This window comes from Cydia fagiglandana, chromosome 11 (genome assembly GCF_963556715.1).
Source record: "Cydia fagiglandana chromosome 11, ilCydFagi1.1, whole genome shotgun sequence".
Lineage (NCBI taxonomy): Eukaryota > Metazoa > Arthropoda > Insecta > Lepidoptera > Tortricidae > Cydia > Cydia fagiglandana.
The window spans coordinates 20,064,213-20,087,154 of NC_085942.1; the positions used below are offsets into that span (position 1 = coordinate 20,064,213).

General features: G+C 40.2%; 4 protein-coding genes across 4 annotated transcripts; 2 read left to right on the top strand and 2 right to left on the bottom strand.

Annotated features, from left to right (window-relative positions):
• Window positions 1–543: 543 nt before the first annotated feature.
• Window positions 544–4,356, top strand: LOC134669149 (tRNA N6-adenosine threonylcarbamoyltransferase). The gene is made up of 6 exons (XM_063526694.1): window positions 544–720; window positions 1,187–1,408; window positions 1,832–1,982; window positions 2,434–2,540; window positions 3,234–3,400; window positions 4,101–4,356. Exons 1-6 carry the CDS (start codon window positions 606–608, stop codon window positions 4,338–4,340), a joined length of 1,002 nt encoding a protein of 333 aa, XP_063382764.1. The 5' UTR covers window positions 544–605; the 3' UTR covers window positions 4,341–4,356.
• A 1,141-nt stretch (window positions 4,357–5,497) lies between these two features.
• LOC134668691 (uncharacterized) lies at window positions 5,498–10,633 on the top strand. Its single transcript, XM_063526132.1, has 3 exons — window positions 5,498–5,572; window positions 6,236–6,419; window positions 7,128–10,633. Exons 1-3 carry the CDS (start codon window positions 5,498–5,500, stop codon window positions 10,631–10,633), a joined length of 3,765 nt encoding a protein of 1,254 aa, XP_063382202.1.
• A 1,801-nt stretch (window positions 10,634–12,434) lies between these two features.
• Window positions 12,435–14,083, bottom strand: LOC134669150 (GEL complex subunit OPTI). The gene is made up of 4 exons (XM_063526695.1): window positions 13,880–14,083; window positions 13,694–13,797; window positions 13,310–13,439; window positions 12,435–13,052 (listed from the first exon to the last, which is right to left on the bottom strand). Exons 1-4 carry the CDS (start codon window positions 13,979–13,981, stop codon window positions 13,005–13,007), a joined length of 384 nt encoding a protein of 127 aa, XP_063382765.1. The 5' UTR covers window positions 13,982–14,083; the 3' UTR covers window positions 12,435–13,004.
• Window positions 14,084–14,717: 634 nt separating this feature from the next.
• Window positions 14,718–22,505, bottom strand: LOC134669151 (mini-chromosome maintenance complex-binding protein). Its single transcript, XM_063526696.1, has 9 exons — window positions 22,336–22,505; window positions 22,063–22,245; window positions 20,654–21,004; window positions 20,325–20,571; window positions 19,940–20,057; window positions 19,374–19,553; window positions 18,409–18,652; window positions 18,104–18,268; window positions 14,718–15,073 (listed from the first exon to the last, which is right to left on the bottom strand). The coding sequence occupies exons 1-9, from the start codon at window positions 22,438–22,440 to the stop codon at window positions 14,861–14,863; spliced, it is 1,806 nt and encodes a 601-aa protein (XP_063382766.1). The 5' UTR covers window positions 22,441–22,505; the 3' UTR covers window positions 14,718–14,860.
• Window positions 22,506–22,942: the final 437 nt, after the last annotated feature.

Below are 22,942 nucleotides of genomic sequence, written 5' to 3' on the forward strand. Positions count from 1 at the left end.
ACCAACGCTACTGAGTTAGGGTGCAAGTCACTTTGACAAAAATAAATCGCTTTCTACAGAACTACGGTCATTTGTAACTTGTAGAATGCGTCCACGGGAGGAGGCCTGTAATGTTATTATTTGTAACTGGTGCCAATAAGATGAAGTCCGCCAAGGTTAAGCTTAATAGCTTGTAAAGCTGAATTATTAAACTGATCTATAAAATTCCGTTTTTACTTTGGTATCTCAACCAATGACAATCTACCACTTGCAAATAGTCAACCTGTTGAGATAGTTATGGAGAAACTGGAGAAAGGCTAGGCAAGACGAAAAGAAACCTATTGACTAATACGAACAAAACATTATTTTGTTGATAATGATAAATAAAATATATAATGGAAAATAACGAATTTTACCTTATTTATTTCGTTTGGTAAATATAAAATACATATTATAAATAAAAAAGTAAAACTGTTTAAGACAATTTTAAATACGCAGTTTGTACAAACCTATACCACAGTAAAAGAAACGTCAGTTTTGACATTGACACTTTATTATGTGTGATGGTAAACACGAGCGAGCATATCAGTTTTTAGCGAAATTTTAATAAATATTTACTTATCCCAATGGTTATAGCCATAGGTTTCGAAGGCAGTGCCAACAAGCTTGGCATTGGCATAGTGAAAGATGGGGAAATACTTGCCAACTGCCGCAGAACCTACATCACACCACCCGGTGAAGGTTAGAGTTTTGTTTACATTGTTTTGTACACTTTAAACTTATTATGTTTAAAGGCTCCTCTTCACGCTGGGCCAACGCCAACGCCAACGAGGGACGCATTTATGCGTTAGAGGGAGCAAGTGATATTGCTATCTCATTCTACCGCATGGCTGCGTCCCTCGTTGGCGTTGGCCCAACGTGAAGAGGAGCCTTAATAGTTGCCTTTGAGCTTTTACACCTGTGCCTATAATCTAAAATCGTTGTGAATAAGTCGATACTTTACTATTTCAAGTAACCTCTTTACTTTCAACAGGTTAGTTTAGGAAGTTGTAAGGTGGTTGTAAGTATTATTTGCGGGCGCATTATGGCCCGCGTGATAATACTCATCCATCCTTTTCTATCTTACTAGAACACCACTATGTTAAAAACTGACATTTATTCCCTCTGTTGGTAGCATGCTGTAAATGCGTCTATCTTATACCCGCAGGTTTCCTGCCTAGAGAAACAGCAGAGCATCATCAACAAAACATCCATGAAGTGCTCCAAGAAGCCCTCGAGCAGTCAGGGCTGAGCCCCGCAGACATCGATGTGGTGTGCTACACCAAGGGGCCGGGCATGGGCGCTCCACTGATGGTGTGCGCCATTGTCGCTAGGACTTGTGCTCTACTGTGGAAGAAACCTATATTGGGGGTTAACCATTGCATTGGGCGTATCCTTTTACATATGGTACTATAATTAAAATTATGGTGTCATATACTACTTATTATCTGACTAACAGATTTCATTGTGTTTAAAAGTAGAATATGGGGTTAAGTCTTTTAGATACCTACAATTACTCCACTAAAATGTACTGGTAGTTGGATTAGAACAGCTGGTGCAAATGTCTTTAAAAATATGTAATTAGTCATCTGTGAAGAAGGGATTCAATATAAATCTCATTTTACAATATTACGAAACACAATCCATGTTAATAAATAAGTTATGGAAAAAAATCCTTGTTCTCTAATGAATCCCAAGAATAATCAATTTGAGCATAATGCTGTGATAATCATAATAATCATAATCATTTATTTATTTCTTATAAAATAGTCTTTCTCAAATTTCAATGACTAATCCTTATATAATAACTCAGACATAGAGATGGGCCGCCTAATCACCAAAGCAAACAACCCGACAGTATTATATGTGAGCGGTGGCAACACCCAGATCATCGCCTACTCCCGCCAGCGGTACAGGATCTTTGGAGAAACAATTGACATTGCTGTTGGCAACTGTTTAGATAGGTAAACAAGCGAGGGGTTTTAACCATGCCAAAGACAGAATAAGTACCACAACCAAACTATACAGTTCTTTTAAACATAGATACTCCTGCAAATGATAAATAAATTGACTAATTTGTAAAAGCCTTTATTATTCCTGGGTAACAAAACTTAATCTTGGGTTTTTAGCTTATTTCACCTGTGTCATAAGTTACTCCAGAACCCTTCTAATATTGGCTCCTCATTCATTAAAAACACCTAATTAGTTTCGATACCACAGCAGAAGGTAAGGAATACGTCACAATCATACATACTTATATTATACTGCAAAATTTATAAGTACCCTTACTGCATTCCGTTATTCAATGTATAACCTCACGTAAAAAGTCAGCTACTTTATTATCTCTCATGTAAACATGTAGTCAGCTTCCTTATAATTTGATAAGTAATTTAATAACATTGCTATAATTCCTAGGTTTGCAAGAGTCCTAAAGCTGTCTAATGCCCCGAGTCCCGGCTACAACATAGAGCAAGCTGCTAAGAAAGGGAACAAGTATGCCCACCTGCCATACTGCGTTAAAGGTACATCTTGTTTACTAGCTACTATTTGTATTTACACCTATTTACGGGTTATTTCAACTAGTTACCACCATGTTACCAGCAGTAACTACTAGGATATTTTCCCCATGTTTTAGAAAAGAAATCCTAACTCGGTTTGGTGATAACTACTTGGATTTTTTCCCAGTAGTTACCATTATCACTGGTAACAATAACAACTTGGTGGGTAACTAGTGGGAATAAACTGTATTTACTGTATTCCTGCTCAATAAATTCCAAAAGCAAACTCTCCAATGGCAATCTGTAACACTCAAATGGTCACCATCATTATAGTCTTTAGGTATTTAAATAAAAGTAAACATACAATTTGTACGGGTAGTTATAACATTTATTGGTTAATCAACCGAATACAAAACCGCCTGGATCAGTCACTGAACGGGCTGACTTTAACCTACGTTATTAATTGATCATTTAATGTTTTCATTTACCATCAACTGGCTTAAGAAGCCATTTGAGGGTAAATTTTGTTTACTTTTAATTAAATACCTAAAGATACAGGGCTATAACCGCGAAAATCGAAGTTCGCAAATTGCGGGGATTTTTCTCTGTCACTCTAATTACGCCTTCGTTGGAGTAAAAGAGAAATATCCCCGCAATTTGCTAATTTCGGTTTTCGCGGTAGCCGCTCAGAGTATAGCAATATTTTATCCTTCTCAGGCATGGACGTGAGCTTCTCAGGCATCCTGTCGTACATGGAGGACAAAATCGACGAGTTACTAAAAGAGTACACCCCTGAAGACCTGTGCTTCTCGCTTCAAGAGACGGTCTTCGCTATGCTGGTCGAGATCACCGAGCGAGCGATGGCACATTGTGGATCTGATGAGGTATTTTTTTTATTTTTACCCTTTGACTGCTTAAGACACAGAATAAAATAATAGTAAGGTACAGAAGACTCACTCTCTAACAAAACGCGTCTGTTACGATCCGGACAGATATGGCCGCTAGGTGGCGACAGCGCCACGCGCGGCTTATGACTGTCCACCGAAATTGGTGTGGAACGGATGTACTTTTAGCTACCTGTAGCAAAGCGACGAAATCGCGGAGTGAACCACGCCTACTAGAGACGTCAACTGGGCTATAACCGCGAAAATCGGAGTTCGCAAATTACGAGGATTTTCCCCTGTCACTCTAATTACGCCTTCATTGGAGTAAAAGAGAAAGATCCCCGCAATTTGCGAATTTCGGTTTTCGCGGTAGCCGCTCTGACGCGCGCCGCTACTGCCCAATATCAACCTTCGTGCATTACGATGAGGCTCACGATGACGCGCCGCGCACGATAGGCGTGGCGTTCAAAGAGTTACCCCTTTTCCAAGCCGCACCAAAAAGCAAAGCAAGTAAAAATCAGAATACATACATATATTCCAATTAATCCTGCTTTGATGATTCATTTGAAGACAAGTCACGATTCCCGAAAGTGTAATCTAATTTGAACCTTAAATCGGAATGGTAAAGTTGAAATTCTATTGGCGCGTATTATGTGGTCAGTAAATCATACTATACCTTTAACGTTTTTCTTGTTTTCAGGTCCTAATAGTGGGCGGTGTGGGTTGCAACGAGCGCCTCCAACAAATGATGGGAACCATGTGCTCCGAGCGCGGCGCCGCGGTGTTCGCGACGGACGAACGCTTCTGCATCGACAACGGCGTCATGATCGCGTATGCCGGGGCCTTGGCGCACCAATCAGGGGCCAGTATGGACTTCAAGGATGCCACTATAACGCAGAGGTTTAGGACGGATGATGTACTTGTTACTTGGAGGGATTAAAGATTTAATTTGAAAATATTTTTGATTTTTTATTGACAATAGAGATGTTCAATTCTGATAGAGTCGGACCATGCTAACTCTGCGTGGCATTTGCAATGACAGTGTTGTGCTGTTATTAATGTAAATTTTCTATGAAAATTATTGTTATCACTTTTATTTGAAATCATGGATTAACAAAAAGAGTTGTTAAGTTATAAAAACTTTTATTAAATCAACCATCTTTGTTCTTAGAAACATACTGTAAACACAGGACCTCACGCACTTGATAATAATTGTTCAGCTTTGGCTTTGTATTTTTAGGAATATTTTTTTGTAAATACTGTGGCAACACCAAAGTCACGGTTCGAATTTAAATCTTGCTCTGTCATGAGCTGTCAGAGCCAGTATGTCATAGAACTACTACCAGTGCACACCGCCTCTCGCTATTCTCGTTAATATTCTCGCAATTTTGTTAAAAGCACTACTGCCAATCTCTAGACTATCTAAAATCAGTGCTGTGTAGCCGAAGGACGCCGTGCCCATCTGTGCAGTGGAAAAACCTAGGTCTAAGTTGGCCGACTGAAGGTAACGGTTCTGAGCTTACCTCTAGCTTGCGACAAGGGCAGCCCGGACCACCACCAGCAGTCCACAACAGAGACCAACGGTTCAACCCACAACCACCGGATTGCAAAGGTAACTTCGTCTCACACTATTTCGCACTTAAATTTAATTTCATAAGTTAATCTGGCATACAACAACTTTCTTGCTCAACCGGCCCTAAAGTATTCCCCTATCGTCCCATTTTTTACAGTCCACTCTCTCGCCAGTGAACATTTTGGTTCTTCGAACCGGATAATTTGAAAAGTGACCTTTGGTTTTTCGTTTGTCGTTGTCTGTTGCTTATTCAAATTCGTTTCGTCATATCATCTGCTTAATTCTAAATTTAGGGTAGACTTATAAAAAAAGTCGAGGGTAAGCAAGAAAGTTGGTGGTCGTGTAGTGGTGCTTTAATAAAATCATTCGGTCACTTATTTAATTGCGCTGGCAACATTTTTCATAATTGTCAAGTGTCAACTGTCAGCTGTCTGTCATTGAAGTTGTGGAAGGTGAATTGCAGTTTGTTTTGAACATTTTTTTGTGTATTTACTGCAATTTTGTGTAGTTTTGTGTTTATTAATATGGGAGGCAGTGATAAGTCTGGCGAGAAAGATGATGCTGGCGTAGACACGGTGATGATTGCTCGTGATTATCAGGTAATGAGAATAGAGTATTTGCAAATGTTGTCGGATGCTGAATTAGCTTTGTGTGACGAGAGTGAATTGTGTGCAATTGCGAAAAACTTTCATGAAGCTCAAATAAAACTTTTAAGTGCTGCTCCGCGAAGCGAGCACCGCGAAATTTGTTCCCATACCGCGATGTTCGACTCGAAGGTTAGGGCAGTGAGATCGCGTTTGCAGAATAGGAAGCAGGCCTTTGCTGGGGCTTCCGGGGTATCGGGGACGCCGCAGCCGGTCTTGCCGAAGTTGCCGAAGTTACAAATTAAAGCTTTCGATGGGAAAATTGAAAACTGGGTAACATTCATACAGTTGTTCAATTCTTTAGTACATAAGCGAACAGATATTGCCCCTGTTGAAAAATTACACTATTTACTGTCGAGCGTGCAAAATGAAGCATATGACCTTATAAAAAATTATCCTGTCACCGATGACAATTATAAGGTAGCATATGAGGCGCTGTACAAGCAATATAATAAAATTAAATTAATTGCTACAACTTATTATGATAAGCTTACTCAGTGTGAACCTGTAAAAGTGTCTCGGCCTAGTGACCTACAGCGGGTTCATAGGGTCTTTACTGAAAACTTGTCAATATTGAAAGGTTTCAGCTTGCCGGATAAAAACTTTTTACTTATTCAGTTACTGTGGTCGAAGCTGGATAGGAGCACGAAGGAGCAGTTTGAGCTAGAACACAACTCCGATGATATCCCGGAGTTTAGTAAATTGCAGAATTTTGTTGAGAAAAGATACCGAGCACTAGATGCTGCAGGGTCAACGGGCTTCGTTGCTAGTACCCCTCAGCCTAGCAGTAGTAAGCCTTCTAGTAAGCCAAAAATGGCCTTGGTGGTCACTGCTCCAACGTGTGTAGTCTGTAAGCTGGCTCATAGTCTTGTATCTTGTCCAACTTTTTTAAAATATGACCCCGCTGATCGGTTCAAATGTGTGAAAGAAAATAAGTTATGTATTCTATGTCTGTCGGGGTCTCATTCTGTCAAGTCCTGCAAGTCAAAACAGCGGTGTGAGCAGTGTCGTTTCTCCCACCATACGCTGTTACATTTTAATAATGCAAATGTGCCTGCCTCCCCGGCTGTGGATGTAAATAGCTCGAAGCATCCGTCTGACACATCGAATCCGCTGGCAATGGTGGCAAGTAATGTGGCGGCCTCTTCTTTGTTTGCAACTGCCAAGGTTTTGGTGAAGAATGCCCAAGGCGACTTGGTAGCGGTAAGGGCTTTGCTTGACTGTGCCAGTGCTTGCAACTTTATAAGCGAGGAATGTGCAAAGAAGCTTGGTCTCCGGGCAGAATATGGGAAGCATGCCGTGACTGGCATTGGTGATGTGATTTCTAGGCCCGGTGGCACATTGTCATGTACTGTCTCGTCCAGGCTCGGGAAGTCTGATACTGCTATTACAGTAGAGGCTTATTTGTTACCAAAAATTTGTCCGGAAATGCCAACGGATCATGTTGATGTCTCATCATGGCGACATATCAGGGGCTTAGAGTTAGCTGACCCTCATTGGCATATTCCAGGACCTGTTGACTTGCTGCTGAACGTCAACATTCTCGCTTCTTCGTTACGCCCTGGTTTGACCCATGGGGCCCCTGGCCAGGCGACTGCCCTCAACACCATCTTCGGGTGGATTTTGATGGGTGACGCAGGCGACTGTGCAACGGACATCTGTCGTTCTCGGTTCCGTGGTAACAGTTGTCAACTGGTCGTGGGCAGGTTATCAATTGACGACTCTATTAAGAGGTTCTGGGAGTTGGAAGATGTCCGCTTTCCGAACACCGTCATTTTGTCGAAGGAGGATCAGCTGTGCGAGGAATATTTTCTCGCTAACTTTCGTCGCACAGAGGAAGGTAGATTCGTCGTTCCTCTACCTTTCGCTGACACTTCCAATAAACCCACCTTCTCGGGCTCTCGAGCCATTGCTCTTAGGAGATTTTCGTCGCTGGAGCGAAAGTTACTCAGTAACTCCGACTTCTACAAAAACTATGTAGCCTTTATGAAGGATTACGAAAGCTGTCGCCACCTTGAGGAGTGTGACCCTCCAAGGGTGGATGAGGGGAAGTTCTTCTACATCCCCCACCATGGAGTATTGAGGCCCTCGTCAACCAGTACTCCTCTCCGGGTCGTCTTTGACGCCAGTGCCAAGGACAGCCGAGGCATCTCGCTAAATGATGCGCTACTGCCAGGGCAGAAGCTGCAAAATAACATTTTCCACTTGCTCCTTCGTTTTCGGTGGCATAATGTTGTTTTCACGGCCGACGTCAAGCAAATGTATAGACAAATTTTAGTGTCCCCGGAAGATGCTGAATATCAGCGTATCCTATGGCGTCCGTCTGTCAATGAGCCTGTCCGGGACTATCGGCTGCTGACCGTTACTTACGGCGTTTCGTCCGCTCCTTACCAAGCTCTCCGAACTATTGCTCAGTTGGCAAGGCAATCGGGTGAAGAATACCCTTCCGGTTCGGCAGTTCTAGACCGCGACATCTATGTCGACGACGTGGTGTCTGGAGCTCATTCTATCGAAGAAGCACGGAAGCTTCGTTCGGAGTTGTCGACGATATTAGCTTCTGGCGGTTTCCATTTGCGGAAATGGACGTCGAACCACCAGGAGTTCTTCGACGGTGTCCCCTCCTCAGACTTGTATTCTGAAGACTTTCGGGAGTTCAACTCCATTGGGGACATCTCACTAAAAATTCTTGGCCTCTCGTGGTTACCTCAGGCAGACGACTTCACCTTTCGAGTGGCTGTCGAAGATCGTCGGTGCACTAAACGTACCATCCTCTCGGAGATTGCTCGGATCTTTGACCCTCTGGGCCTTCTCTCACCTGTGACGTTCTTAGCGAAATATCTCATGCAGTTGCTGTGGGTCTCAGGTGTCTCGTGGGATGACGACGCGCCAGAGAACCTTGTATCCGAATGGCGAGAGTTCAAAGCGCAGCTGCCTTCGTTGAGGTCCATGTCTGTCCCGCGTCGTATGGTCAACGATTTCGTCTCGCTCGAAGTTCACGGGTTCTGCGACGCCTCAGAGCGAGGGTTTTGCGCGGTGGTTTACGTTCGAACGTCAGGCGAGGACGGAACGCAGTACGTCCAGTTGGTCTGTGGTAAATCGAGAGTGGCACCCCTGCGTAAATTGTCTATACCACGTCTCGAGTTGCTGGCCGCGGTACTACTTGCAGACCTAGTGGAGTCGGTCGCAACGGCTCTGGAGCCTCTCCACAAAATCGACAAGGTGTACGCGTGGTCTGACTCTAGCGTTGCGTTGACTTGGATAAAGTCTTGCCCTTCCAAGTGGAAAACTTTCGTGGCTAACCGCGTGAGCCACATCCAGGAGATTATCGCTCCTGATTGCTGGCGACACGTGAGGACTGGCGACAACCCTGCCGACTGTGGGTCGCGGGGCCTCTTGCCGGACGACCTGGTCCACCATAGTAACTGGTGGAAGGGTCCATCTTGGCTCGTGCTGGACAAGTCTGACTGGCCTAAGTCAACGTTATCAGTCGACGTGGATGTCCTACACGAAGAGCGCAAGGTGACTGTCCTTACTGTCTCTGTGCAGGAGACGTGGACAGACAACTTAATGAATAAGTTCTCGGCACTGAGGACACTCCAACGTGTCCTCGCCTATTGTTTTCGTTTCGTGCACAACGTAAGAAATCGGGAGACGCCCAACAACTTGTTGGACGGTCCTCTAACACCCCTGGAGATTAAACAGGCGCTTATGTTCCTCGTGCGTTCTGTTCAACAACACCACTTTGCTTCGGAGATCGAGAAAGTGAAAAACAATCTTTCGAACTTTCTCCCGAAAGCATTTAAGAAATTGTCTCCATTCCTCGATGACGCGGGTCTCTTGAGGGTGGGCGGACGCCTGTCGCGAGCTTCTCTCGAATTCGATGTTAAACATCCCCTGTTGCTACCTCGCGACGATCGTCTTACCTCCCTCTTGATCGACGAGTACCATAAGCGTTTCATGCACCCAGGCGTCCAGACGCTTCATAATTTGCTGGCGCAGCATTTCTGGATACTGTCCCCAAAGCGAGCTATCCACGCTGTCACGTCAAAATGCATGAAATGCTTCCGTGTTCGACCACTCGGTGCTCCTGCGCCGTTCATGGGCGACTTGCCGTCTTATCGGGTAGCCCAGCTCAAAGCTTTCCTGAGTGCTGCTGTCGATTTCGGGGGACCTTTTGACATAGCTCTGGGTCGCGGGCGAGGTAACAAGACCTACAAGGGTTACATTTGCGTTTTCGTGTGCACCTCGACAAAGGCTGTACACACGGAGCTCGTCACTGAGCTGTCCTCAGACGCGTTTCTTGCCGCGCTTCGCCGCTTCGTCGCGCGTCGTGGTCGGTGTAACCGGTTGGTATCCGACCAGGGGAAGAATTTTGTCGGCGCGAGCAATATTTTGCAACGTATTGTAGGAGATGCTGCGACGCATAGCGAGATTAAATTCGAGTTCAATCCGCCAGGCAGCCCTCACTTCTCAGGTCTCGCTGAGGCCGGTATCAAGGCTGTTAAAACACATTTGGCTCGAGTCATCGGTAGTCAGAGGTTGACGTACGAAGAGTTTCTAACCATCTTGACCCAGGTCGAGGCTCTTCTTAATTCGAGACCCCTTACTCCTCTCAGTACCGATCCTAACGACTTATCGGCCCTTACTCCGGGCCATTTTCTCACAACGGAGCCCTTATCTGTCGTGCCCGAGGAAGACCTATCAGACGTTCGGGTTAGCCCTCTCCAACGCTGGAAGCTGCTTCAGAAGATGCACCAGGACTTCTGGAACAAATGGTCCAAGGAGTATATGCATACCCTCCACCAGCGGATGAAGTGGCACGATAGGCAACCCAACGTCCAAATTGGTGCACTAGTGCTCGTTGTGAATGAGCAGACGAGCCCAATGAAGTGGCCCCTGGGTCGCATCATCGACACACACCCCGGATCCGACGGGATCTGTCGTGTGGTCACTGTGCGCACGGCCATAGGGTTGTACAAACGGCCTGTGGTCAAACTGTGCCCACTGCCTGCATAGTCGCTTTAGAGCGCTACCTTTGTGTTGTCCATTTTTTCGTTTTAGACTTAATATTATCGTACTTACCTTACTTTATTGTTTCTTTTTCGCTTAGTCAAAATACAATGCATTTTGGTGGGCGGAATGTTCAGCTTTGGCTTTGTATTTTTAGGAATATTTTTTTGTAAATACTGTGGCAACACCAAAGTCACGGTTCGAATTTAAATCTTGCTCTGTCATGAGCTGTCAGAGCCAGTATGTCATAGAACTACTACCAGTGCACACCGCCTCTCGCTATTCTCGTTAATATTCTCGCAATTTTGTTAAAAGCACTACTGCCAATCTCTAGACTATCTAAAATCAGTGCTGTGTAGCCGAAGGACGCCGTGCCCATCTGTGCAGTGGAAAAACCTAGGTCTAAGTTGGCCGACTGAAGGTAACGGTTCTGAGCTTACCTCTAGCTTGCGACAAGGGCAGCCCGGACCACCACCAGCAGTCCACAACAGAGACCAACGGTTCAACCCACAACCACCGGATTGCAAAGGTAACTTCGTCTCACACTATTTCGCACTTAAATTTAATTTCATAAGTTAATCTGGCATACAACAACTTTCTTGCTCAACCGGCCCTAAAGTATTCCCCTATCGTCCCATTTTTTACAGTCCACTCTCTCGCCAGTGAACAATAATAGAAACAAGGAAATATTTTCATTATTGCGGTTCAAAGATTACATTGCTATTAACCTTTTCCTGAAAGTGGCTAAAATCCTTTTCGCGTTTTTGGACCATTAGGGTGTCAGAAATTATGCAATATTGAACACTACACAGTACTACTTTGAAAAACTTTATGGGAAATAGAGTCTCTGCCTTAAGGTTTTATGACCCCAAAGCTCAACTTATTACAAAAAAGCTTCAACCACTTTTATGTAGAAATAGTAGCCTGATATATACCTATATAAACAATCCATTGTGTTCACAAAATCCCTTAAATGCGATTAAAAACTTAACAATGATTATTCTCCTTAAATAAATAATGCAAACTCTGTGATAAAATACTTGACAGTTCAGCAAAATAAATGGTATTGTCTATATTTACATTGATTATGTATTTCAGCTGTAACTGGAATAAATATTTTTAATTAATGCAATCTAGCTAGAATCAATTTAATACCAAAGGATCAAAACAAGAGACTGTTTAGGATAAGCTTGCAACATTGCACCGACTTGGCAGTGATACTCTATGGGAGCACCATACTTAACATAGAACTTGGCATGAAGCCTAGTATAATCAGCATATATTTAAGCGTTAGCATATATTTATTACTTTATCAAAGGTAGAAATATTTTTTAAATCTGCCACATTCACAAGTAAAACTTACAGAATAATATATGCTTTCAAAGTTTTAGGTCACTGATATGTACATCAGTGACACACAATTTAACTGGTTTTATTAGTCACGTATCTGTACAGGATGGGCTTTTAAAATATGTTTCACTTGACATTAACTATTTCGAATTCCCATTAAATTCTAAAACAGTTTGAAAGCTTATTTCAACAACACTAGCAATTAATTTACCAAGAGTTAAGTAATATCAATTTAAATATAAAGTAATATCAATCCAATCATATACCATTCAACATGCTAACTAATACAGGATATACAGTTGAATTACCCCTGAATTAGTTTTAACCCAGAAGAAACAATATGTCATATGACCCAAATTAAAAACCTGATTGAATTGTGGCTATATTTTTTAACCCTTTGAGCCCCACGTCTATCGTGTGCGGCGCGTCATCGTGAACCTTATCGTAATGCACGAAGGTTGATATTGGGTTGTAGCCACACGCGTTACTTGAAGTCTTTAAAAAAATTATATGATTCTTAACCTTTTGAATGCCAAACGGCGCATCCATTTGCCGTGCCATTGACGCCATGGGGGTAAAATTTAGTTTTGTGAATAAATAATGCCAACCTGAAAGTGGGGTGTTTTTCTGTAGATTTTCATCAAAAAACGATCGACGTCAAATGCCGTCTTTGGCGTCGTTGTCACGATTTTGCGCTGATGTCAATTGCCGTCTGTGGCGTTCAAAAGGTTAAGGAAAGCACAGAAAAAAGAGTAAGGAAATCAATTTTAGATAATAGCCAGATTGCTCTATTACACACTTATTATAGTACCTAGTAGTTGATATCATTTGAGGTATCTAACAACTTATGATAACTGTTTTTACAATTCATAGCATATATTACACAGTTTTTCCAATTTGCACATTTTTATCATTACAACACATCCTCAATTGTAGACTCTAACATATTGTCTTCCCAAGCTACTAACAATACTTGTACTTAGACTACATTGTCTGTTTGTCTGTCTGTACTTCACACATGTGAACCTCATAAACTGCTTCCGTGAAGTCCTGTGTACATGATTATCCAAGTGACCTGAAAAAACATAATATTTTTGTTGTATATTCATAATGTAGCACACAAACTAGTCTGATTTTTCTAGTAAGCCACTAGTGAAATAAACAGTGTAATTTGAATCAATACTGGAATATGTAATTGAAAGTTTGAAACAACAAAATGCATGTCTGATCCAATTATTTAATAACCACTGAAATTTATTAATAGTAGAGGATAATAAGGACTGACTCGGACAAAACACCTATAAAATAATAATATTATGACTATAAGCTCACCAAAAACCCAGCAAAAGATGTCATGAATCCTTCCTTGGTGATTTCCCACATACCACCATACTCCTCTTCATCTATGTTTTGGAAATTGCTCACATAAAAATATATTACTGCAGCATTCACTAACACAAATCTGAAAAGATAAGAACACACATAGAAGTTAATAAAATAAAGCTACCTTACCTTTTTTTTTTTTATTATGAATGGGCTTACTCATGGCCACAGACTAGCCGAGGCGTAGACGTGGCCTACGATGGAGCGAGCTGAAAAGATATCATTGTAGACAAATGTATAAATTTGAAAAAAATCGCTACATAGCATAAATTATAGACTTAATTAATATGATATCATTAAACCAGTTAAATACACGCTAATAAATTTACTTACAGCAATAAACCCAGGAATCCTTTCAAGGGGAGCAACCCCCAACATAAGCCCAAAATGATGCCAATAGCTTGTCGCATCCAGTAAATAACGTCGAGGAACTCCTCCTAAAACATTTAATTTACATTATAGGACGTCGTTGCCTTAATTTTTGTCACAAATGTACAAATCCCGTGACCGAATTCTAACCTTATCGGGCCATTCCGCGTTCGCCTCAAACGCTTTCCTCCAAACAGATTCTGTTACTTTCCCTTTGTTAGCACTGTCAGAAGATTTGTTTTTAGCGGACATTGTATTATCAGACTGTTATACTCTCGTTTTAAGTTAAAATACACTTCATTAGTTTAATCAATAATCGCTCGTAAAATGTTACACGTCACTGTGACATTGACATAACAACTTGACAAGTTTGTAGTTAGAGTTGTCAGGTGAAAAAATAATTATTGCACACGGCGCAATCTGCTTGCATACGTTAGTTGCGCTAGATATACTTGGTCAATCAGATCTTGTCAGTAGAAAAAGGCGGCAAATTTGAAAAATGTAGGGGCGAAGGGATAGCGTATCATAGAAAATTTAAATTTCGCGCCTTTTTCTACTGACAAGATTTGCTTGACCTCTATATATTCTAGTTTATAGTTCCGTACCATAATGCAAAAAACGGCAAAAAAAAAAACGGTCACCCATCCAAGTACTGACCCCGCCCGACGTTGCTTAACTTTGGTCAAAAATCACGTTTGTTGTCCCCACTTAAACCTTTATTTTATTCTGTTTTTAGTATTTGTTGTTATAGCGGCAACAGAAATACATCATGTGTGAAAATTTCAACTGTCTAGCTATCACGGTTCGTGAGATACAGCCTGGTGACAGACAGACGGACGGACGGACGGACAGCGAAGTTTTAGTAATAGGGTCCCGTTTTACCCTTTGGGTACGGAACCCTAATATGAACAAAGTCAAAATTGAAACTTTTCTTCTACATGGTTGAGGTCCAGTTGAAGTTTAGGTTTTGGTTAAGAAAAAGAACATCTTTAAAAAATAAAGTAAAAACGTGTATGTATGTAATAATAATAAATCACTGGTTCATGCAGAAAAATGCAATTTAAAAAAGTTTCGCGCAACTTTGGTAAACAGAACGATCTTTTTTTTCAAAGATATAAAGAGTTTTTTTTTTCATATGGTTGAAGGCACTCTATTTTTCAGCCGGTGCGTGAGCTCGGCCTCCATGGCCTTGGCGGTGTCCCAGCACTGCTTGTTGAGCGTGTCGTGTCCGCGGGACAGACTGACTAGTCGGGCTAACACGAGCAGTCTGTGCAGGTCGTCTGCGGTTACAGGAGCTTCCGTCGTTGAGTTGCGACGCATTTCTATGAAGTCGTCTTCTACAAACTGAAAAGAGTTTTAATTTATTTAATAGAATAAAACAAGACTTTAAAGTGTCAGGTTTCATTAGTTCTAGTTTAGGTTATGTATCTGATACATTTTGTATAGAATAAAATAAAAATATATATAATCGTAATTTTATACGCGTTTTAGACCCGTTTAATTTAATAACATTACCCTCCTTCTGACGCAAAAAAAGCGCCGGTGACCTAGCGGTAAGAGCGTGCGACTTGCAATCTGGAGGTCGCGGGTTCAAACCCCGGCTCGTACCAATGAGTTTTTCGGAACTTATATGGGGCATTTCACGCCAAGCGGGCAGCGAAAAAAGTGTCAGGTCATAGAATTTGCTGAAATTTGGAATAATTATACTACTCGATATTCTAAAAATACGCATTCTTTTTTTTTTTTTTTATTTGGCACCGTTTCCGGTTTGGAAGCGTTTAAAAAATGGACGAAAATTGAGGAGAGCATTTTACAAAAGCTGATGCAGCTATTATTGAATAAACTGAAAAATAAGTTTAATATTGGTTTGTATACAATTTTAATTGCTTTATCTTGCAGTTATAACAATTTTGATATTTTTTTATTTTTTCATACAAAAAACCGGAAATGAAAATTTCAAGTCAAATTTATATAAAGTTCGGTATTTTTGAAATTTTTTATTTTTGCCTCAAAATGTAGCTTATAGTCCATCAAAAATACATGGAAAGTTTGAGAGTGGGATCTGCATTAGTTTCGGAGATACATGAACTAAAGTGCAAACGTGCCGGTCGGAGCGTCGTACTGGCGATTCCTTAGTTACCCAGTCAAATAAAGGTTTTGTCCCTGGAATGACAAATAATAAGCTGGAAACTCGTATAACCACACCTTCGTTTCAGCGGTCTTTAAATTACGATAAAAGTCATAGAAAACCTCGTGTTCGCGCCGGAGTTTATTCAAGGTCAAAGGTCACAAAAATTGCTTTATCACGAATATCAAGGTTTCTATACCTCCAATTATGTTTTTATATAAATGAAGATTGTAGAGCATACAATTTGTGACAAGTCATATTTCGGGCATTTTTTCAGATCCTCAACCGTTTTGTAGGAATTGTCGGATATAGACGCCATAGACGGCATAGAACGCGTAGCGGTCAGCCATACGCTCCGTAATGCAAGTTCACCGTGAATTCCGGTGAATAATAACTTCTATGAAGTTATTTATTTCATAAGATGCTATTTACGGATCATACGCTGATTTTAGAACAAAAGTTGTCTCTTCTGTGGACAATAGTTAACAGCTTTTGTGCATTTATGCATTCATTTTATGAAATAGGCTAATACCCCTAAATAAAAAAAATAAAAAAAATATAAAATATATATAAATGAAATAGGCTAATAGAAGTACCCCTTCATTAGGATTAATTAGAAAATTAGGGTTTGTTGCCTCTAGTGTCCACAGAAAAGAGGTAAAGTTGAAGTACAAATAATACAAGTAAACATTTCCACAATATTTTATTTAACTGGCGATGGAAATATGTATCTTTTCGATCTGTCTTCAACATTTGCAAACGTTGACTATTTGTTGGTTTTACATTGAGTTAAAATTTGGCATATTTATGAAAAACCAATGACAATGCAATATTTTAATGACATTACTACATAGGTTAAAATAAAGTCGCTTCCCGTTGTTTGTCCCTGTGTATTTTAAATAGACAGAGTGATTCAAGAGGACGGTTTATGTATAATTTTATTAACCCGTGCGAAGCTGGTCGTTTTTAATGTATAAATAAGAATATATAATGACATCAGCCCATCATCATGGCCATAAAATATATTCGCAGAATTGAGCAGATAACTGAAAAAAAGTACAGTCCGCGATAAAAGCTTCATCAAAATCAAATCAAATCACACAAGCTGTTAACTATTGTCCACAGGAGAGACAACTTTTGTTCTAAAATCAGCGTATGATCCGTAAATAGCATCTTGTGAAATAAATAACTTTATAGAAGTTATTATTAACCGGAATTCACGGTGAACTTGCATTACGGAGCGTATGGCTGACCGCTACGCGTTCTATGCCGTCTATATCCGACAATTCCTACAAAACGGCTGAGGATCGGGAAAAATGCCCTGAACATGATTTGTCTCAAATTGTATGCTCTACAATCTTCATTTATATGTAAACATCTTTGAAGGTATAGAAACCTTGATATTTGTGATAAAGCAATTTTTGTGACCTTTGACCTTGAATAAACTCCGGCGCGAACACGAGGTTTTCTATGACTTTTATCGTAATTTAAAGACCGCCGAAACGAAGGTGTGGTTATACGAGTTTCCAGCTTATTATTTGTCATTCCAGGGACAAAACCTTTATTTGAATGGGTAACTAAGGAATCGCCAGTACGACGCTCCGACCGGCACGTTTGCACTTTAGTTCATGTATCTCCGAAACTAATGCAGATCCCACTCTCAAACTTTCCATGTATTTTTGATGGACTATAAGCTACATTTTGAGGCAAAAATAAAAATTTTCAAAAATACCGAACTTTATATAAATTTGACTTGAAATTTTCATTTCCGGTTTTTTGTATGAAAAAATAAAAAAATATCAAAATTGTTATAACTGCAAGATAAAGCAATTAAAATTGTATACAAACCAATATTAAACTTATTTTTCAGTTTACTCAATAATAGCTGCATCAGCTTTTGTAAAATGCTCTCCTCAATTTTCGTCCATTTTTTAAATGCTTCCAAACCGGAAACGGTGCCAAATAAAAAAAAACTAAAAGAATGCGTATTTTTAGAATATCGAGTAGTATAATTATTCCAAATTTCAGCAAATTCTATGACCTGACACTTTTTTCGCTGCCCGCTTGGCGTGAAATGCCCCATGTACGAAATATCATTTGATATTTACCAGTCGCTTTTCGGTGAAGGAAAACATCGTGAGGACACCGGACTAATCCCAATAAGGCCTAGTTACTGAGCTCCCTGCATAGAAACTTGAGACACACAGTACTTAAAGTAGGACTATATTACTATAACCTCATATTACCTTTAAATCCTCTGTGATGGTGTATTTCACGAGTTTGAGGTTGGTGAGGTACGCCCGGATGAGGTTCATAATCTCCTCCTTGAGGTAGTAGGTGGCGGCTTCTACGATGGCATCGAATATTTCTAGTGAGGATTCCTCGGGGCGGAGAGGTACATGGTAGTCACTCTGTAACAAAAAAAAAAATAACACAATAGCACTTCGTAGATATGTCCCATGTCCCATTGTCTGTCAGCTTAAGTATGACAGACTTTTTATTTTTCACGAGTGAATAGAACAATTCAGAGACTCCGAGAAATTAAACATACCGGTAAAAGTGATTTTCCCTCCGAGAGTATCAATACTGAGACATCCGACTCAAAGTCCATCTGGTAATACTTGAAGTCGTACTTGACTTTCTGCGTTTTGATCAGGTTGGCTAAGGCGGAGATGTTATGCACGCCGGTGGTGTCGAGGCGGCCCTGCTCCATCTGAGTCTCGTCGAGGATGAGGTGCGTGTGCTTGCTTAGTTGGAGGACTCCACTGGTTAGACGGTTACAATCGTAGTCTTTTCTGAAAAAAAAATTAATAAAAATACCGCAGAAATAGTCTGGCTTAACAATTAAGTCAGCAAAAAGGGGTTCTAAAATATTTCATAATGGAAATTCCAAAGAATCTTATAACTGCCATAGAGGTATATAGTTTCTTATAAACTAGAGGGTTGATAATCTAGGCTCTAGAGATTACATGGTTCCGACTCTCAGGAACCCAAAACAACACTGCTGTCTGTGTATCTATGGATCCTAAACATAGAATCTTGTAATTTGTCATATTAGTTTTTTTTTTCTAGTCAGTAGCATTTTTTTAACTCCTTACAAATAAATATAGTTGGTCAAGCAGATCTTGTCAGTAGAAAAAGGCGGCAAATTTAAAAAAATTTGGCGCGAAGGGATATCGTCTCATAGAAAATTTGAATTTCGCGCCTTTTTCTACTGACAAGAGACATTTACACCTCTAAATATTATAAATTTTTTTTGTGTGTTTTTTTATCTGTATTTTGTATGTAATTCGACATTACGAGACCATATACATCTCTTAGTAATTGTAATACGTTAGATTGAATTGTTAGTTTTATTTTATAAAATTGTTGATGTTATTATTTTTGCTTTTGTGTAAATTCAATGTTGACGTGTAAAAGTGCCCTTGTGGCCTATTTGCTGAATAAATGTTGATGTTTGATGTTTGAACAAGATTCGCTTGACCATCTATAAATATGTATTATATTAAGACTCACTTGGGCAGCAGCGCCATGGTATTCATATTGTCAACAGTGAGCGGCAAGTAATAACTCTTGGTAACAAACTGCTTGATGATGTCATACAGCTGTTTCGCGTAGTGCGGGTACTTGCGGATGGGCAGGTTCGAGATGTTCAGGCAGAACGAACCGAGGGTCAGGGTCTCTTGGCGAAGGTAGCTGGGGGAAAATATTTGGAATATGATGATAAAGAAAATAAAATGATCAGAAACAAATAGAGCTTATTTCAAAAACAACTTTTATGAGAGTTATATACTCAATCTCATACTTGTAGTGTTAACTATGTGGCTGTATATTTATATGTATTCTATGGGGGTCCTTTTTAACGTCCATGTGTCTTAATGTATAATTAGTAATTTAACTGGTTTGGCTCACGTAAGTAAATGTATTTCTTTCTTTCTTTCTTTCTATGAAAAGTGAGGCTAATCTAATTACTGTCGTAGTCGGTAGCCCTGGCTCGCCTAACGGTAGGGTCGGTAGGTAAACAGTCACTTTAGAAAGTAATATTGCTTATTCTATTTTACATAAAAAAGATTGTAACTTACATGCAAGCTATGAGGTGGCATATGAGGTATTCGGCAGCAAGTTTGTCCCCTAACAGTAGCTCTGTGAGGGCCTTGAGTAAATGCTCCCGTGCTGTATTTGCTTCCTTTAACACTGTGTCTGAAAACACAGTAAACCATATAATTTAGAATAGAAACAATTGGCCGTTAATAGTCAAGTTAATATTGGCTCAAAAGGTAACTTTTGCACCCTATTTTGGGGTTAAAATAAGGCTTTGTATTACTGGCCCTTTTAGTTTAGTTAATCAATCAGTATGTTTGTGGGCATTGTGGGCCAAGAGGGAGGTCCATGACTCAAATAATAAAAAATTATGCAACATAATATACTACTCGTAAATGCCCTTTCAAGTTTAACAAGATAACTTACTCTGGTCAAAGTCTCCTTCAACCAGCGGGTTACAATGCTCCAACTTCTTCACATATACAGCATGCAGTCTCGGTACAAGACTCGGCGGCGGGTTGTGTGTAATGGCTTCTACCTCGTTCTCACCCTGAGGGTCGATCAGTGGGTCCGTCTCAGGTTGAAACTCGCCGGACAGTGCTGGGTCTACGGATAGGAATCCTACTACTTCTATCATTTCATTTAGCTTTAGTTGGTCATCTTCTGTGTATACCTGTAATGCAAGAAGGTATGTCTAATATTATGTATAAAGTTACCCAGCTGGACTGTTATCTAAAATGTTTCTAATATCTCACCTTAACTATACAAGATTGGCTAGCAACATCAGGCAGTGGGAAGTTCAACAGATGTTCCCGAGACACCACATTTGCCGCCACAGCCTCCGCCTCCCTAGTCCTAGGCTCTTTATGTGTAACCTCTTGTTCTACTTCCATCGCATCATCCTCCGTTTCATCATAGCTCCGTTTCAGCTTTGTTGCAGAAGTGAGACGTTTTGAAGTGTTTGGCTGTTGCTTTAGGTGATTTAGGTGGTTTTGGCTATCTTCGAGCTGCTGGGCCCACTCGTTGAGGCCTGGCATAGAGACCACAACCATTGTCTGACGTTGCCCACTTTGAAGGTTATTTGCATAGTTGATTTTCTCATTTTCCTGTAATCGCATAATATACTTTGTATTATAACATCTAGGGAATGCAATACCGGGATACCAGGATCCCGAAATACCGGGATCCCGCATGCAATTTGCGGGATTAATCCCGCTCGTAAATTAAGCGGGATCCCGCGGGATTTGCGGGATCGAAGAGCGACGTGGTTCTTACGTGTTACTACAAGGAACACAGGCTCGGGCACGTGCCTACTGGCGAAAATTCTTCACGGAGCCTAAATGCATCTATGGAGGAAAGGGGTAATGACACGGAAGAGCATTTTACCCGAATTTGTCTATTTATTTCATCACACTTGCTCGTAAAAGGAGTTATTTTACGTAGGCGACGCGGTCCGTAAATCTTAAATTTGTACCCAGGGAATTTTGTTATGTAGGTACGTCCGAAATTAGGCAGATTTTTTATTGTTTTCCCTCTTTTTTCCTAACAGGTGTGATGAAAAACATTGTGTGTGCCACGAGTGGTACAGGACTTACGAAATCGCGTTAATTAAGCCTTTACACACGTTCTTAAATTCTTGATTACAGTCATTATACCGTATTCTTTTAATACAAAATGTACTATTTCTAATTTTAGTTTACTTTTTGTTTTCAACCTTCATATTTAGTACTAATTCGTAAAATTGTATACCAACTTGCGGGATCCCGCAAATACCGGGATCCCGCGGGACTTAAAATGGCAATCCCGCGGAATACCGGGATTGAGTTCCTCATGCGGGATTGCATTCCCTAATAACATCTTTCTTTTAAGTTGAAAAGCCCTACCATTATTTTTGTAAGACAGAAAGAAATCATTTGTTCAGAATGCTTAAACAACAAAATGGTGTCATAGGTTAAGGTAAAACCATAGAATTCCCATTATGATAGCAATGTTGAAAATAGAACTACATATTTCAATATTTTTAAAGAAATTCGTATTTTTATTTCTTAACTTTTTGAAACCTTTAAATCTATACCAATTTTAGCAAAACTTATATACTTAGGCAATTAAGGACTTTGTTCGAAATAAATGATTTTATTTTGATTGAATTAAAAAGACTACTTACCAAAATATTAGCTGTATCCCTGTACTTCCCAGACTTGCTCCTAACCTCATTAGTCTCAGAGTTGAACACTTCAAACTGCTCAAAGTAGAACTCCGGATTGTGCATGTCCTGGATCATCCCCCGGAACCGCACCAGCGTCCCATCGGGCAGATTGTGCGAGGCATTTGAGTTTATAAGAGGTATCTAAAAAGGTTAACCAAAGGTCATTATAACTATTGAAAAAAGTTTTGTCTCGCCTTAAATTAAAAGAAAAATAAATTAAGATAGTATTACCTGATACCAGTTAGGTAGTTTTAAAAGGTTTTCTTTCCAAGTTTGCTCGTTTGCGAGCCATGAATCCGGAGTAACAGTCTCGAAACAAGAGGCAGTGTCGTGCATTTTGTGAGTTAACAATTTGGCCTACTGTATGACACAATACGATTAATCAGTATAATGTATTGTACTGATTTGTGACCATTAAAACGAATGATAATTGTTCCTTTATTCATGTAATAACAAATTATCTGTAAAATGTGTGCATGCACTGTGCACAAATCACAAATTGACAGCGCGCCAAATAATTGTTTATGATTTTGATGTCATTGACATTTAAATTTTTCAGTATTCAGTATTCATTTATTTCTTGCTTCCATGGTACATTTTAGGTGGTATTTACATTTCTTATGGTATCACATGGACCCTGAAAAGGGTGTAGCAAACATAAGTACATACATAATTCACTTAAGTTACAGGTACTTAATACATCTCTAACATAACTTTATCAGTTTTATGTGCAAAATAAACTATTTTTAGAATTTTATGTGTAGATAAATTATTTAGAGAGACAAATAATTACTAGAGCTGAAGAGCTGAATAGGTTTTGCTTTCAATTTTACTATTT

What these genes read in the sequence shown, in the direction of transcription:
- LOC134668691 (XM_063526132.1), top strand. Translation starts at nt 5,498, where the DNA reads ATGGGAGGCAGTGATAAGTCTGGCGAGAAAGATGATGCTGGCGTAGAC. An exon ending in TGATTGCTCGTGATTATCAG is followed by an intron (nt 5,573 to 6,235) that starts GTAATGAGAATA and finishes TTACTTATTCAG; the next exon opens with TTACTGTGGTCGAAGCTGGA. An exon ending in TAGCAGTAGTAAGCCTTCTA is followed by an intron (nt 6,420 to 7,127) that starts GTAAGCCAAAAA and finishes GGCATATTCCAG; the next exon opens with GACCTGTTGACTTGCTGCTG.
- LOC134669150 (XM_063526695.1), bottom strand. Translation starts at nt 13,981, where the DNA reads ATGTCCGCTAAAAACAAATCTTCTGACAGTGCTAACAAAGGGAAAGTA. An exon ending in GGATTCCTGGGTTTATTGCT is followed by an intron (nt 13,440 to 13,693) that starts GTAAGTAAATTT and finishes TTATCTTTTCAG; the next exon opens with ATTTGTGTTAGTGAATGCTG. An exon ending in CATCTTTTGCTGGGTTTTTG is followed by an intron (nt 13,053 to 13,309) that starts GTGAGCTTATAG and finishes ATGTTTTTTCAG; the next exon opens with GTCACTTGGATAATCATGTA.
- LOC134669151 (XM_063526696.1), bottom strand. Translation starts at nt 22,440, where the DNA reads ATGCACGACACTGCCTCTTGTTTCGAGACTGTTACTCCGGATTCATGG. An exon ending in ACCATGGCGCTGCTGCCCAA is followed by an intron (nt 18,653 to 19,373) that starts GTGAGTCTTAAT and finishes TTTTTTTTTCAG; the next exon opens with AAAAGACTACGATTGTAACC. An exon ending in CCATCACAGAGGATTTAAAG is followed by an intron (nt 15,074 to 18,103) that starts GTAATATGAGGT and finishes AACTCTTTTCAG; the next exon opens with TTTGTAGAAGACGACTTCAT.
- LOC134669149 (XM_063526694.1), top strand. Translation starts at nt 606, where the DNA reads ATGGTTATAGCCATAGGTTTCGAAGGCAGTGCCAACAAGCTTGGCATT. An exon ending in GGTTAACCATTGCATTGGGC is followed by an intron (nt 1,409 to 1,831) that starts GTATCCTTTTAC and finishes ATAATAACTCAG; the next exon opens with ACATAGAGATGGGCCGCCTA. An exon ending in GTTGGCAACTGTTTAGATAG is followed by an intron (nt 1,983 to 2,433) that starts GTAAACAAGCGA and finishes TATAATTCCTAG; the next exon opens with GTTTGCAAGAGTCCTAAAGC.